The sequence below is a fragment of the Tachyglossus aculeatus genome, chromosome X3 (genome assembly GCF_015852505.1).
Source record: "Tachyglossus aculeatus isolate mTacAcu1 chromosome X3, mTacAcu1.pri, whole genome shotgun sequence".
Lineage (NCBI taxonomy): Eukaryota > Metazoa > Chordata > Mammalia > Monotremata > Tachyglossidae > Tachyglossus > Tachyglossus aculeatus.
In genome coordinates, this window is record NC_052099.1 from 11,755,721 (window position 1) to 11,772,367 (window position 16,647).

Sequence of the window (16,647 nt, forward strand, 5' to 3'; positions counted from 1 at the left end):
CCAAGGTGGATACACAGGTTGGACACAGTCCATGTCCCACTTGGGGTTTGCAGTCAATCTCCATTTTTTTTTTTTTTTTACAGATGAGGTAACAGACACAAAGAAGTTAAATGACTTGCCCAAGGTCACACAGCAGACAAGTGGTAGAGTCAGGGTTAGAACTCAGGTCCTCCAACTACCAGGTACATGCTCTATCCACTTGCCCACACTCCTTTTTGGCAACATCCATCCGAGTGCTCACCACGTTAAAATAACTCATCTTGACAGCCCTCCTAACTGCTCATTTTAAAATCTTCTATGTATTACATTAAAAAGCATTAACTAACCACAAACTCCAAATTGTTACAAGTAATGTCAAGTGGCCCATTATATATCTCCTAGCAAGAACTTCTTCTGAAAAAAGTTAATAAACACCAAGCTTACTACTCCTTTTATAAAACTAATAACCTTTGTTGGAGTTCACTTACTTTTTATTTATTTTCTTTGCAGAGTTAAAAAATGGCAATAAGGACCAAGCCAGATAGTTGAGCCTTCTAAGCAAGGTCTGACATTCCAGACAAGGTCAGGGCACTGTAATTTTGCTCTCTTGGGAGAAATGTTATTTCAAAAATATGAATGTGTCATGCAAGATATCTGGGGGCCACCTTGACTGGAGTCAAACAGTAGGGATTTCCAGCCCTGCAATAGTTGACTTAAACACTCAAGAGAAGGCTAAGGGCAGGTTCAGGTGGAATTCAGTTTGTTTACTTAAAAAGCATTTTGAATTTGACCTTGAATATAGTTGAACTTCCTCCCTGGAAAGAGGAGATTTAATAAACAGAGGAAAATGATTCCTTTCAGCATTCACCCACCCGACACCTTATGTTCCAGCCCCCCACCTGCTGAAAGAATCCTCTGAAAGAGGCAAAGCTCTGGAGCTAGTCAGAGGGAAATGGAAAGGTTATCGCCACTCAATAACATTCCTTTCAACTGGCTGTTCTCAGAGCAGAACGGCTGCCACCCAGCACATTCTTGTGGCTGGGACTGCCATTGAGGCCGACCCCTACCAGTGGTTTTTCCCAGAAGAGGGAACTCAATCTAAACTAACGAACAGGACCTGGGGAAACCTAAAGGGGGAAAGAAGAAGAGCTGGAGTGTTTTGCCCCATTTTGACATGAACAAGCACAAAATTTGATGCCACTACCCCTTCTTTATATTTTCAAATCCCAAAGTTGGGACCCTTTTAAGCTGCACACACTGCAGCATATCACCTTCACGGGAGATCTTCCCTTCCCGCCTGCGCAAACGTCACCTGCCTGGGCCCCTCAACTTGTTGATGGCATACAGGAGGCTGCTTTTCCAGTCACCCGGAGCCAAAACACCCACTATAACAAATCCAGTGAGTTCCTCAATACAGTTCCAACAAATCTTAGGGATAGAAACTCTTAACTTGCTAATAATAAACCCAATTTTAACATTTAAACTCTTACAACCACCTGAAAACATCATTTTTTCTTGGTTCATCTTTTACTCTCCTCATTGGTTTTCCAGTAATATTCATTCATTCATTCAATCATATTTATTCAGTGCTTACTGTGTGCAGAGCACTGTACTAAGCGCTTGGGAAGTACAAGTTGGCAACATATAGAGATGGTCCCTACCCAACAGTGGGCTCACAGTCTAGATAATAAAACACAGTCTATACAGCTAATTTATTCCTAAGGATCTCAAAAGCCTTTACCTATTACCCACTCCATCTCCCCCATTCTCTTTTTTTTTTTAATGGTACTAAGCTCGGGGGCAGATACAAGCCAATCAGGCTGGATACAGTCCATGTCCACAAGGTGTTCACAGTCTTAATCCCCGTTTTACAGCTGAAGTAACTGAGGCATGGAGAAATTACTTGCCCAAGTTCACAAAGCAGACATGGCAGAGCTGGGGTTAGAACCCAGGACCTTCTGACTCCCAGGCCCATGCTCTATCCACTAGGCAACACTGCTTATTTTTCCCTTGCAAAGATAAATTTTGAGGTATTGGGAAACAAAGTTAAAGATCCTTCTAACCCAGAAACTGAGTTCTGTCCTGGGTTCTCCCCGACTATGCAAAATTCCTGCAGAGATTAAAAAATTGATTTTCCTTGGACCAACATTGAGAAGTACATTTTTCAGTTCCAGAAAATTTAACAAAACTAAGTGTGTCAGGAAGCAACAGGGTGAAGATCGCAACTGGAAAAATATGTGAGCCCTCTTACTCACCGTCTGATGGCTTCTGTCACAGTAACGCAGTCCGAAGTAATCTATCTCCACTAGGTTTATGTGACGGAATACGTAGTCGAGGACAACAGAACCTTTCGTTGACTTCTGCAGGAAAGAATTTACAGAATCTTTTCACAAAGATGACTTGTCTTTATCAGCTAGGCATGGCAGCAGCACTCGCGTGCTCAGTTTTGTCTAAAGCTGGGGCAGATTAATGGGTATAAAACAGTTGTATTTTATCAGGGCCACAATTACAATAAGAAAAATATGACTTGTTTGCATTTGCAAATACATGGTATGGCAAAAAATATTTTGAAATTTTGGTTATTTTCATGGGCATGTTCCTTTAATGAGTGTTAATCAACCTCACTTTTTTAAAATTTTAACCCAACAGCTTTAGGGATAAGTTCTTCTCATGGCTCTACTAAATTCTTTTTTATTCACAAAGAATGTCTACCTACCCTGTGAGAATAGAATTCATCGAAATCCATTTGTATCCAGTTTTATAAAGCTATTTCTCACTTATAAGCCTTTCAAGAGAGTTTTTTTTTTAAGAAATAGAATAAAATTTGGGCAGCATTATATTTCACCACTCAACTTATACATCAACTATTACAATGCACACAATACAGTCATTCAAGAATTTTTACACGTAACTACTGTGCACTGGGTACTGTTAGTTTCAACAGACAGAAAAGCCTGTGGAAGAATTTGCCGTTCTCTCTCTCACAAAAAAAGAAAACAATTTCACATGAAGGTATGTAAAGCACAGCTATAAACTGATTGCTAATGTTAAACAAAAACATTAACTTCTCTTGAGTCTCTACTACCTGAAATTATTTTTTCAATAACATTTTCCACACTATCAATCAGTGTGGACTACTGAAAAGAGGACAGGCCTAGAAATCAGAGGACCTGGGTTCCAAGCTAAGCTCTGCCACTTGCCTGCTGTGTGACCTTGGGTAAGTCACTTCACTTCCCTGTGCCTCAGTTGCCTCATCTATAAAATGGGGGTTCAATACCTGTTTTCCCTCAGACTGTGAGCCCCATGTTGGACAGGGACTGCATCCAACCTATTAACCTACTATCTACCTCACTGCTTAGAACAATGCTTGACACATAATAAATGCTTGCTATAATAACAATCATCATCACCACCAAAAGTATTTGAGTGCTTATTGGGTGCAGATCACTATACTAAGCCCTTGGGAGAGTGCCACCTCAAGGAGCTTATCAGTGGCTAAAGTATGGGTCTGGGACTCAGAGGACCCAGGTTCTAATCAAACTCCATCACTTGTCTACCGTGGAACCTTGGACAAGTCACTTAACTTATCTGTACCTAGATTACCTCATCTGTAAAATGGGAACTAAGATTGTGAGCCCCAGTGCTCAGTGCCTGGCACATAGTAATAGCTCACTTGAGGAGTTTGGGAAGGAATGATAGGAGGCAGGCGGGGTGATAATTGGAGGATGACAGGACGATAACCAGAGGATTTGGGGGGGGGGGGGGGGGGGGGCGGTGTTGTAGGGAGTGGTGTTAAGGGAAATGTTTTTTTAGTAGAGGAGATACATGAGTACCCATTACCATCTAATGACCTTTAACTATGCAACATTATTTCTACAGACTGTTAATTTCAAATCACGAGAATTGACCATGTGTGTAAAGATGCCTTTCTTTCCCTTGCAGATTTATTGGTAAAGAATCCCTGAAGATGTACATCTGGAGAATAAAGTCTTTTTTCTGGTATTAGTTATTTAGTTTTTTTAAGCATTTGTTAGGCACTTATGTGTCAAGCACTGTTCTAAATACTGGGGTAGATATAACTTGGTCAGGTTGGATGAAGTCCCTGACCCACATGAGGCTCACCATCTAAGTAGGAGGGTTCTAAGTTTACACTTGAGGAAACTGAGGCACAGAGAAGTTAAGTGACTTCCCTAAAGTCACATAACAAGCAGTTGGCAGAGCCAGGATTAGAAACCCAGGTCCTCTGACTCCCAGGCCCGTGCTCTTTCCACTAGGCCATGTTGCTTCTCATGCTTTTCATTTTTGTTCAGTTGCTTCAGGATCTTAGAGGATTAACTCTTATATGTATATAATAATAATAATTATGGTATTTGTTAAGTGCTTACTATGTGTGAGGCACTGTTCTAAGCACTGGGGTAGATACAAGGTAATCAGGTAGTGCCCTGTGGGGCTCACAATCTCAATCCCCATTTTACAGATGGGGTAACTGAGGCACAGAGAAGTTAAGTGGCTTGCCCAAAGTCACACAGCAGAGAAGCAGCAAAGCTGGATTTAAAACCCACATCCTCTGATTCCCAAGCCCATGCTGTTTCTACTAAGCCATGCTGCTTCTCTACTTACAAGATTCAAGAAATGGAGATTTGAAAAAAGAAAAAAAATTCTCCCTCATTTTCAAGATCTATCCTCCTCCTTAGCAAACATCAGCAGCGTTTATTTTCTATTAAATGCAAAGGAAAATATGAGATGAAGACTCTTTAGTGAAGTTGTTGACATTTGACAGCCTCCCATCCCACTTGGATCACGTTTACCTGATTTGATTGCTTATCCTTTCAAACTTTACTCAAGTGGAAGTTCAGGGGACTGAAGGCATGTTTGAATATTTGTGTTGATTTCCATTCTTCTCTCCTTCGGGAGGGAGGGAGAGGGAAAGAGAGAGAGGGAAAGAGAGAGAGGGAAAGAGAGAGAGGGAAAGAGAGAGAGGGAAAGAGGGAGGGAGGGGGAGAGGGGGGGAGAGAGAGAGAGAGAGAGAGAGAGAGAGAGAGAGAGCGCAAACAAGAGGGAGAGCCCCTTTTGGAAAAGAAGAGGAAAGAACTTCTTTCTCCATCCCCAGGCCAATGTGTAACTTGGTGATGCTCCTTACACAGCAGGGTTGAAGATATTCATCCCTGTGAGTTCTGGGCAGGGGAGGGGGAAGGCTCAAGCTATAGTGGGGCCCTTTCTTCCCTCCATTTCAGGATTCCTCAGGAGAAACTAGTTTCCCAGCAACCATGGTGAATGGATACCAATGCCAATACAAATCCATTTGGTCACTAGGCCTATAATTCCCAGCAGCTCCCCAAAGAGGTATGCCTAAGGCATTTCTCCAGTGCCTTCCAACCGCTGTCTCCCCCCCTCCCCTCAGGGAGAGAGTCTAGCTGATGCTGTTCCTGCAGAATAAACCAACTGCATGCTTACGGAAAATACTCGGCAGTTTAGGCAGTTTGTAACTCAGAAAACCTGATCTCTTTCATATAACACAAGTGTCATTCATGGTCACGAATGGCATCCAAGAAAGGGAGAGCCCATCCACCAATGTGGGTGTAACTGAAAAAACCGATGCATTCTATTTCATACTGAGGACATGGAAAGATTGTCCTTTGCCTTGCTGATGTATTTGCCGCTTGCAGCACCTGCTGCTGTCTTTAAAATTTGCCTTTTGGTCCCTGAGGCCTCGGCTGACAAAGAGCAAACCGTCCCTTGCTTGGCTCAACCCAGGCGTATCTGCCTAACCTCAGGGTCTTGCTTCATTGTACTTCCCAAGCACTTAGTACAGTGCTCTGCACACAGTAAGCGCTCAATAAATACGATTGATTGATTGATCTCTGAGGCTGTGCTTTACCCCCCATAGACCATTTGTTTTGCCCTCACTGTTTCCCTTACCCCAATTCAGTTCATCATGCAACACCTGCTACTGCCCGTTTCCCTCACATGCCCCACTCAGAGAAGCTCTATGGCCATGAGCATTGCCTCCTAGCTGGTGAACCTGATTGTTGGATATCCAGTCTTGCCCTTTGATGTCAAGAATGACTCCTAGGTCACAGTAGGTCTGCTTTGATGCCAAGATCAGGTCTACCATTCTGGGTTTTGGTCTGAAGCCCATTAAAATTCAGGCAGCACATAGTTAATCCTGTTTTTCAGAAGCTTCCTAGAATCATTTTGGCTAGAATCTTGTTGGCAATGGGAAATAAGACACCCCAGGTATTTCCACAGTCAGCTTGCTCACCTTTCTTCTTGAAGATGATGCTACGATATAATCTTTGAAGCCCTGAGGCACTTCTTCAGTGCACCACAGGGTGTGTGTTTCTATGGTATTTGCTAAGCTCTATGTGCCAGGCATTGTACTAAGTGCTGGGGTAGATACCAGGTTGGGCACAGTCCATGTCCCACATGGGGCTCACATTCTCAATCTCCATTTTACAGATGAGGTAACTGAGGCCCAGAGAAGTGAAGGGACTTGCTCAAAGTCACACAGCAGAGAAGTGGTGGAGCCAAGATTAGAACCCAGGTCCTCTGATTCCCAGGCCTGTGCTATGTCCACTAAGCCATACCGCTTGCCTAGATAAATGAAAAACCCAGTAAGATCATCAATCAACAGTATTTATTGAGCACTTACTGTGTGCAGAGCACTGTACTAAGCATGTGGGAAAGTCCAGAGTTGTTAGGTTCCCGGCCCACAGTGAGCTTACAGTCTAGAGATAACAACAATAATAATCAGGCAGAAACTCCTCACCCTCAGCTTCAAGGCTCTCCATCACCTCGCCCCCCTCCTACCTCATCTCCCTTCTCTCCTTCTACAGCCCAGCCCACACCCTCTGCTCCTCTGCCGCTAATCTCCTCACCGTGCCTCGTTCTCGCCTGTCCCGCCATCGACCCCCGGCCCACGTCATCCCCCTGGACTGGAATGCCCTCCCTCCCCACATCCACCAAGCTAGCTCTCTTCCTCCCTTCAAGGCCCTACTGAGAGCTCACCTCCTCCAGGAGGCCTTCCCAGACTGAGCCCCCTCCTTCCTCTCCCTCACCTCCCCCTCTCCACCCCCCAGCCTTACCTCCTTCCCTTCCCCACAGCACCTGTATATATGTATATATGTATGTACGTATTTATTACTGTATTTATTTTACTTGTACTTATCTATTCTATTTATTTTATTTTGTTAATATGCTTTGTTTTGTTCTCTGTCTCCCCCTTCTAGACTGTGAGCCCACTGTTGGGTAGGGACTGTCTGAATATGTTGCCAACTTGTACTTCCCAAGCGCTTAGTACAGTGCTCTGCACACAGTAAGTGCTCAATAAATACGATTGATTGATTGATACTAGCTAAGCACATACTGTGAGCCAAGCACTGTTCTAAGCACTGGGGTAGACACAAGATCATCAGGTTGAACACAATGCTTTAAGATTTCTCTAGGACTAGTATCAAGTTCAGATGTTTCACTAGCGTTCACGGCTTCGACTGCGATAGTGACTTCCTCAAAATTTGGAGTTACGCCTAGGTACCACCTCCATGGAGGCAAGGGGGTTTTTATTTTAATGTCTGTCTCCCTCTGTAGATGGTGAGCTTCTTGAGTGCAGGGATGGTGTCTGCTAACTCTGTGGTACCGTATCCTCAAGTACTGCGTACGCTGCTCTGAACAGTAAGTGGCTCAATAAATATCATCAATCGACTGATTAATTTCCCTCACAGCAATTTGAGCGGGACTCCCAGCCTTGTTTATTTTTTTTTTATCATGGGTCTCTGACAAGGACTGCAAGTTTCTAATCAGGGATGAAAAGACACAGAATGGTGACTTACTGGACTGTCCCCTCCCAGCCCTCAGATTCTTTGGCTCCACATCCCTGTCCACCTCCCCCCCACCCACCAAAATACATACAAAGTGAAAATTTGGCAACTGGGTAACTAAGGCCACACCTTCACACATAGGCTAGTTCTCTACGCATTTCGCCCTTGATAGTGGAAGACAAAATTAGAAGATCGCAAAAATGATACTGTCATTTCTATTTGTGATAGGGGTAGAGCCATCTGTGTCTCTCAACAATACGCTCCCTGTGACAGTGTTGTACAGGGCCATATAGCTTGTAAAAGTGATGAGTAAAAGTCCCCGGTTTGGCAGCTGTTAGCATAGCCCTGGATCTCTTCAGTCAAGTGGCACATGTTCCTCAGCTTGATCGGCAGGTCATGTGTAGGTTTTCCTAGGCCTCCCTTTTGTCATAATCATGAGTGGCTTCAAGGTGGTGACAATGTATATATTGCTTTTCTGCAAGTAACTTTTAATCTCAGAGTCATTTTCCTTCAACCAGTTGGCGGCACCACCTTGCCAATACACTCCCCCAATCATTCACTCACTTGTATAGACTACCAACTACTACTCCACCCCATACTATCATGAAAGTTCTTAGATCAGATTGGAGAAACTTCCTCTTAACTGTATTTTTGCTATAAATGCTGAGTTTCTGTGGCTAAGCCTGTTTTCCCAACATTATCTTTTTTAAAATGGTATTTAAGTGCTTACTATGTGCCAGGCACTGTATTAAGCACTGAGGTAGATTCAAGCTAATCAGTTTGGAAACAGTCCACAGTTCACAAGGGGCTCACTGCCTTAATCCCCATTTTATAGTCTTAATCCCCATTTTACAGATGACGTAGCTGATGCACAGAGAAGTGAAGTGACTCAACCAAGGTCACCCAGAAACAGATGGTGAAGCCGGAATTAGAACCCATGACATCTGACTCCCAGGCCATGTTCTTTCCACGAGGCTGAGCTACTTGTTCCAGATAATGTTGGAAAAACATGCTTAGCTGGTGTCACAGAAACACCTCCCAAAAGGAATACAAAGCACCAAGTGTCAAACAATAAGACTATACCTATTCTTTTCCTCCTGCTCCACTGTATTTATGCAATTTATTTCTGCCTGTCTGACCTAATAGATTATAAGCTACTCAAGGGCAGGACTGGCTTTTATTTTTATTGCACTGACCAAACCACTAGCATTATAATTAACATCTTTACACAGGTCCTCAGGCCTAAAGTCTTCATGACTGTACCAAGATTCATGAGTCATTTATGACAGGAGGTTCCATCATCCTCCTCCCCCCACCCCAAGTGCTTAGCACAGCAGTCCACACATAATAGGCATTCAAATATCGTTGAATGAAACTATATGAAAAATTGCTGACCTTGGAGAGAGGAATTATGCCTCCTGATCACTAGAGGTGTGTCCCCACATGCCCTGGGTATCAGAAATATAGCACTAGGATTTTGTATCCTCCTGTATCTCCCAGTGGGCCCATTCTGGAAGAGAGAGCTGTAGGCAGAGGTTTTTTACAGTTAAACCCAACAATCTTCCTATCCCACTTCTAGCACTTCTTCCTGAAGTTCCTCAAGTTTTTTTTTTTTAAAAAAACAAATAAACAGAAATAACTCTCAGTCTCTTCTCCTCAAGCTGGATCCCTGGGCACAGATCCCCAGGAGAGATCCTCTTCTATTATTTAAAAAAAATACCACTTCCCCCCTGACCAAAGAGCTAGTAAGCACCATTTCATTGCAGAGAGCTTAATGAGTGGAAAACCTTTGGCCAAAGGACCTTGTACAAGTGATGAATATGCAAATCTTTTAGGCAGGTTTCGAGAATATGTAATCTTCAAGGGGACTGATTCTTTCAAGTTTGAGCAGCTAAAGGAGTTTGAAAGTTCGAACAGCATCCGAACTCCTGCTCTGGCAATAATGCACCCGTCATGTCAGTTCGGGTCTCGCTTGAGTGTTACTTTGAATGATTTGAGCTTCTGTAGGATTTCAGTTTGGCAAGGGTTTTGTTTGGACTGGACACATTTTGTTATTAAATTACTTCTATCATGCCTCGAAATAACAAAAAATGAGCCTGCAGTATAAAGCCCCTGTGAGAGATGCCAAAGATGTACAGAGATCAAAACCTAAAATGCCCAGGTTACAGTAGTTCCATTGCCCCACTGAAATAGAAATGGCATCAGTTTTCCAGGGATGTGCATCTTTCTGAGGGGTTGGGGAGGGCTTAGGTCAGAATAATAATGATGGTATTTGTTAAGCGCTTAATATGTGCCAAGCACTGCTCTAAGCGCTGGGGTTATCAGGTTGTCCCATGTGGGGCTCACAGTCTTAATTCCCATTTTACAGGTGAGGTAACTGAGGCACGGAGAAGTTAAGTAACTTGCCCAAGGTCACACAGCTGACAAGTGGCAGGGTCAGGATTCAAACCCATGGCCTCCAATTCCCAAGCCCCTGCTCTTTCTGCTGTCAGCTGTTCCCAATGGTCATGTACTTCATTTTCTTCAGTCTCAGCTGCCCCTGCAGGGATAGCGAGCCAAGCCCTCACTTCCCTCTTTTTTTTTTTCTTTATGGTATTTGTTCATTCATTCATTCAACTGTATTTATTGCAAACTTTCTGTGTGCAAAAGACTGTACTAAGTGCTTGGGAGAGTACAATATAACACCAGACACATTCCCTGCCCACAACGAGCTTACAGTCTAGAGGGGGAAACTTAGGAGTCGTGGGATCAAGGGAGGGTTGTTTTTTTTTTAGGATAGGAGAGACATAAGCAGGTTTGAAAGTAGCGGGGAAGAAGCCATTGGAGAGTGAACCGTTGAAGATGGCAGTCAGGGAGAGAAGAAGGGGGAGGCAAGCCTTTAGATAAGGTGTGACGGGATGGAGTCAGAGGCGCAGGTTGGAGAAGGTGGATTTTGAGAGCAGGCGGGGTATCTCATCTTGAGATACTGCTGGGAAAGATGGTAGAATTCAAGAAGGGGATGGAGGAGGGAGGGCCTGGAGAGGAACAGGGGAGATTTTAGGGAGATCACACCTGATGGTTTCAATTTTTTCCATAAAGTACATGGCCAGGTCATTAAGGGCAAGAGATTGGGGGGGTGGGGGCAGTGGGTTTGAGAAGGGAGTTAAACATCTGAAACAACTTTTAACTGATTAACAATCCACTCAGAGGCCTAGGAAAAACTGCTATGGTTCAAGTGGAAAACTCAGAAACCAGCATATGACATGACCATAAGGAAAGCTCAGGACCCAGGAAAGCTCAGTCAGTGAGTTATGAGGGAATTCTGTGCAGAAGCCCTTAGTTGCTAGGAATTCAGCAGTGAAGAAAGTCTAGTTGGACCAGGTTGGACCCTGTTCCTCAATGGGCTCACATTCTTATTTTCCATTTTTTTATAGATGAGGTAACAGAGGCACAGTGAAGTTACGTGACTTGCTCAAGGTCACACAGCAGACAAGTAGTGGAGCCAGGATTAGAACTCATGACCTTCTGACTCCCAGGCCCATGTTCTATCCACTATACCATGCTGTTTCTCATATATAATATGTATTTTTATATAAATTGAGCATTTATTGTGCACACAGCACTGTACTCAGCACTTGGGAAAGTATAATACAACAAAATTGATAGACATGATCGTTGACTTATCTTCAGACTTACTTGTGCCCAACATGGTACTAAGCACTTGGGAGGGTGTAATCGAGGAGGTAGCCATGATCCCTGCCGCTGAGGAATTTACAAGCTGGTAGAGAGACGGGTTCAGGGCGAGCGGATGCTTAGTGGAGCTGCATCAGGAGCAGAGCTAGAGGAATTCCAGAACACAGATGAATCTGGGAAGTACTCAGGAGCACCGTTGGGATCGTGGGCTCTCAGCAGGCAGAGTGTTGGCCAGCGTGGTGGTCAATGTGGAGCCGGGGCACAGTGGCACACTGGGTCAGATCCAAGTCCACCTGCCAGCCTGAATCAACCTGATTCATGGGCACTTGAGTCCCTTAAAACCCACAATCCTTCCTGAGCTCAAGCATATCTCTGTTGCCATACTGGATCATTTACTATCCTGTTCTACTTAGATGAAAAAGTTTAGGAGAAAAAGTGGAAATGGTAAAGCCAAACAAGCTCATCCTGTCTTTGCAACACACACACACACACACACACACACACACAGAGAGATAAAAGAAGTTGAAGAAAGGCAGAACTTGAAATCTGGACAGTGGGGCTCCATGAAGTTTGGCTTTCTAATCCATTCTTTCATTGGCCTTCCCTTCCCTTTGATCAATAGGTCCATTTTGATGGGTAGAGAAGATGGATGGATTCGTTTTTGCTGACGCACAACAGATTCAAGAGCTATTCAATTTGTTTTCAATTAAAACCACACTTTTTGGTATTGGTGATGTCTAATTCCAACAAAAATCAATATAGCTTAGGGACGGCATTCTGAATGAGGTTTCTATGGTTCAAATTTATGGGTGTGAAAAGCAAAGGATCTGATTTAAATTTATCAAGCTACCCTTTTCATTGTTAAAAACCAAATTTACAGGGCTTCTCTTTTTTCATCCTGCAATAAATCTGGTGGAAATATAGGTTTCCACATCCAGGAGCAAATATATGTAATGAGTAGGAAAGGAAGAAAAGGCAGACATACTTTCTACAGGGATTATTTATTTATTTGCCCAAATTCAGACAGGGCAAAATTAACATCAGGCACCAATTTGGAATTAGTGGGAATCGTGCTGCGGAGACAAGACAGAAGTGTTTGAAGTCTCACCTCTGAGCTTGCTTCAGAAATTTTGCATCATCTAGCAGACAGTATTTGGGGCTTTTTCACCTCCCAGCCTTACTCCTTCCATCTGCATTCCAACAGGCTGGTGGCAAGATAAGAGTAATTCCAGGAACTTCCAGCCCTCTAAGGAAACTGCTGTCAGTCAGAGACTGCCTGCTAATAGAGGTTTATACAGATATTTCTCCATTCTTTCATCAGTAATTATTAAGCATCTATGGGACTTAAAGCACTATACATTGTCTTGGCTCCTTGTCTAGGCTGCAAGCTCCTTGTGGGCAAGGATCACAGCTACCAACTCTGTTATACTCTCCCAAGCACTTATGGTGCTCTGCGCACAGTAAGCGCTCAATAAATATCCCTAATGAGGATGAGGCATAGTTTCCAGTCTCCTTGGGGTTCACAATCTTAGATTTAAGGGGGGGAAGGGATGGTGACAGACAAATGAAGACTGTGAGCCCCATATGGAACAGAGACTGTGTCCAACCTGGTGAGCTTGGATCTACCCTGGTGCTTAGAACAGTGCTTGGCACATAGTAGGTGCTCAACAAATACCATCATCATCACATAAGGACTGATCAAACCAACACATGAAACCAGAAACATGATATAAGATGCCATTACAGTCTAGAAGATTGTACGGAAGACAGTATCCTACTGTCATCCATCTTAAACACTTGTTCCATCCAGCAAGATTGTGCCAAGATGAGCATAACATCAATGTTTGTAGACTGACTTCATTCTAGCATTTTATTGTTTGTGACGCCTGCCTTGCTACGTGGTGTAGGGCCAGTGAGTGACATCGACGCAACTGTTGAAGGAGGAGTATGTGGTTTGGGTCTCACAACCACAGATGAAGCACTGTGGCCTAGTGGATAGAACACAGGCCTGGGAGTCAGAAGGACCTGGGTTCTAGTCCCAACTCTGTCATTTGTCTGCTGTTTGACCTTGGGCAAGTCATTTTACTTCTCTGTGACTCAGTCACTTCATCTGTAAAATGGGGATTAAGACTGTGAAGCTCCAGATGGGACATGGACTGTGTCCAACCTGATTAGTCTGTATCTGCCCCAGCACTTAGAACAGTTCCTGGCACCTAATAAGCACTTAACAAATACCATAAAAAAAATGGGCAGCATTCCAGCTCCATAGACCTTCATTTTGGTCTGAAACCTAATGCCCATTGCCACCACACTCTACCTGAGAATCTTCCCAACGATATGCTGACCTTCTTAATTAGATGTTCTACTGCCTTATTCCTCACTGTATTGTTCAGCAGTGTTTTCGGTTCCCTCTGTCAACCTACGATATAGTAGATGAGACGTTACTGTTTAGATCGTAGACTCTAGATAATGTTGATGATCCCAAGGGGGTGCATGGCATACCCAAGTAGAGAAGCTCATTAGTTACCAATACCATGGGATCCCAATGGCTCCCCTCCTCCTCCATACTTGGACAATGGAATCTCCATGACAGTTTGTCAGAAGTAGTACCCCTAAAGTGAGTCAACCTAAATCTTTTGTCAAATCAGTTGCTTTGAAGTTTATCAGCTTGGACACACATGCTAATGACGGTGGCAAAACATTTTGTTTCAGGATCATACTGTAGCATCTGTTGGTCTCTGGGAAGATTTCAATTGTACAAGCTTAACAGTTGCTTGATTGTGAGTCCAACTCCGGAGAGCCACCGCTTTATGGGGGGAAGACTTCTCCGGGAAAGGGTATCTGGCACCTGTCTCTTTGGGCTGTCCATTAGGAAGTCTAGTTTGGTTTAACTCTAGGGATCTAGCCAGCTTATCTGCAACAACTGCTGTCTTTCTATCCAGGCATCTTAATGTTCCATGACATGATGGTTATTTTTCTAGTGCTATATCTTACTTTAGGAACGTACCATGTAACATTCTTAACTTTTTCCCACTAGTAATCCATTATGGATCTCTCATCCATGAATGTATCCAAGCTCTTCTGAAGCTACTGATATTTTTGGCCTGGACAGCTTCTTGTGGTAATAAATCCCATATGTTTACCACCTGCCTGTAAAGAAGAGTTGATTTCCAGCTTACTTTGAACCTACTACTTTCAAGTTTCAATGGTTGCCCCCCTCATCAATCTTTACATGGTTAAGTATTTAAAATGTGCAGGGCACACTGGGGAGAAATATAAAGACATCGATTCAGGTACATTCTCTGACCCATAGGAGGCTCACAGTCTAAACGGGGAAGACAAACAGAAAAAACAACTGGCTACAATTCTGCAATTTAAAAATTGCAACTGTAAAGATAAGCAATTCATCCTTGTGTGTGGGATTTGGTGAACAATAATTCCATCACCTTCATGATTTTGTAGGCTCAATCATGTCCCTGCTTACAGAATCTCTCCAGACTGTAGAGTCCTAGTTTGTGTGTGTGTTTGTAGTTTACATATACATACATACTGTAAGAGGGAACATGATTTTATATTTATATATTGCACAAACACACATATATGAGGATATAGATATATATATATATATTATGTGTGTGTATATTTGTATGTGTGTGTGTGTATATGTGTGTGTGTGCATGGCATCCTCTTATGGCAGTGTCTCTATTACCGTAACCATGTTTGTTGCCCTTCTATGTATCTTCTCCAGATTTTTTTTTTATGTCTTTCCAAGAAGCAGCGACCAGAACAGCACACAGTAGTCTCGGTTCAGGCATGTCATGATTCTATATAGTGGCAAAACTATGCAATCAATTAATAGTATTTATTGAGTGTCCAAACACAGAACATTGTACTAAGTACTTAGGAAAGTACAATGGATTTAAAAGACACAGTCTTGCCCCACAAATGGTTTATAATCTAATGGAATAGAGGAAAAAGAAGTATCACTGGTAAGGGTAAGAGCAGGGAAAGAATAAATAATGGATATATGAGTAAATGAGTGGACTACATAGCTCAATATAATAAGTGCTAATGCAGCTGTTATGACATGACCTGAGATCAATCACTGGCATTTATTGAGTGCTTATTGTGTGCAGAGCACTTTACTAAGCACTTGGGAGAGTAATAATAATAATAATGATGGTATTTGTTAAACGCTTACTATGTGCCAAGCACTGTTCTAAGCGGTGGTAGATACAAGGCAATCAGGTTGTCCCATATGGGGCTCACAGTCTAAATCCCCATTTTACAGATGAGGTAACAGGAACAGAGAAGTTAGGTGATTTGCCCAAGGTCACACAGCAGACAAGTGGAGGAGCCAGGATTAGAACCCATGACCTCTAACTCCCAAGCCCGGGCTCTTTCCACTGAACCATGCTGCACAATACAACAGAGTTGGTAGACACATTCCCTGCCCACAACTAGCTTACAGTCTAGAAGAGACAGAGACATTAATATAAATTACAGAAATGTGCTCGTGGGGCTGAAGGTTGGGTGAATACCAAGTGCCCTAAGGGTACAGATCCAAGTCCCCACTTCAGTCTATACTTCAAGCTGCTGCCCGGATCATCTTTGTGCAGAAATGCTCTGGACATGTTACTCCCCTCCTCAAAAATCTTCAGTGGCTGCCTATCAACCTACGCATCAAGCAAAAACTCCTCACTCTCGGCTTCAAGGCTCTCCATCACCTCGCCCCCTCCTACCTCACCTCCCTTCTCTCCTTCTACAGCCCAGACTGCACCCTCCACCGCTAACCTCCTCACTGTACCTCGTTCTCACCTGTCCCTCCATCGACCCCCGGCCCACGTCCTCCCCCTGGCCTGGAATGCCCTCCCTCCATACATCTGCCAAGCTAGCTCTCTTCCTCCCTTCAAAGCCCTACTGAGAGCTCACCTCCTCCAAGAGGCCTTCCCAGATTGAGCCCCCTTTTTCCTCTCCTCCTCCCCATCCCCCCACCCTACCTCCTCCCTCCCCACAGCACCTGTAAATATGTTTGTACAGATTTATTACTCTATTTATTTTACTTGTACATATTTACTATTCTATTTATTTTGTTAATGATGTGCGTTTAGCTTTAATTCTGTTTGTTCTGACGACTTGACACCTGTCCACATGTTTTGGTTTGTTGTCTGCCTCCCCC

At 43.5% G+C, this 16,647-nt stretch overlaps 1 protein-coding gene across 3 annotated transcripts in view; it reads right to left on the minus strand.

Moving 5' to 3' along the window:
- Nucleotides 1-16,647, minus strand: part of EPB41L4A (erythrocyte membrane protein band 4.1 like 4A) — a 219,104-nt gene that overhangs the window by 120,771 nt on the left and 81,686 nt on the right. For all 3 annotated transcript variants that reach the window (XM_038770473.1, XM_038770474.1, XM_038770472.1), the window contains exon 2: nucleotides 2,235-2,339. In XM_038770473.1, coding sequence (XP_038626401.1) covers nucleotides 2,235-2,339 — 105 coding nt within the window. The remainder of the gene's footprint in view (nucleotides 1-2,234; nucleotides 2,340-16,647) is intronic.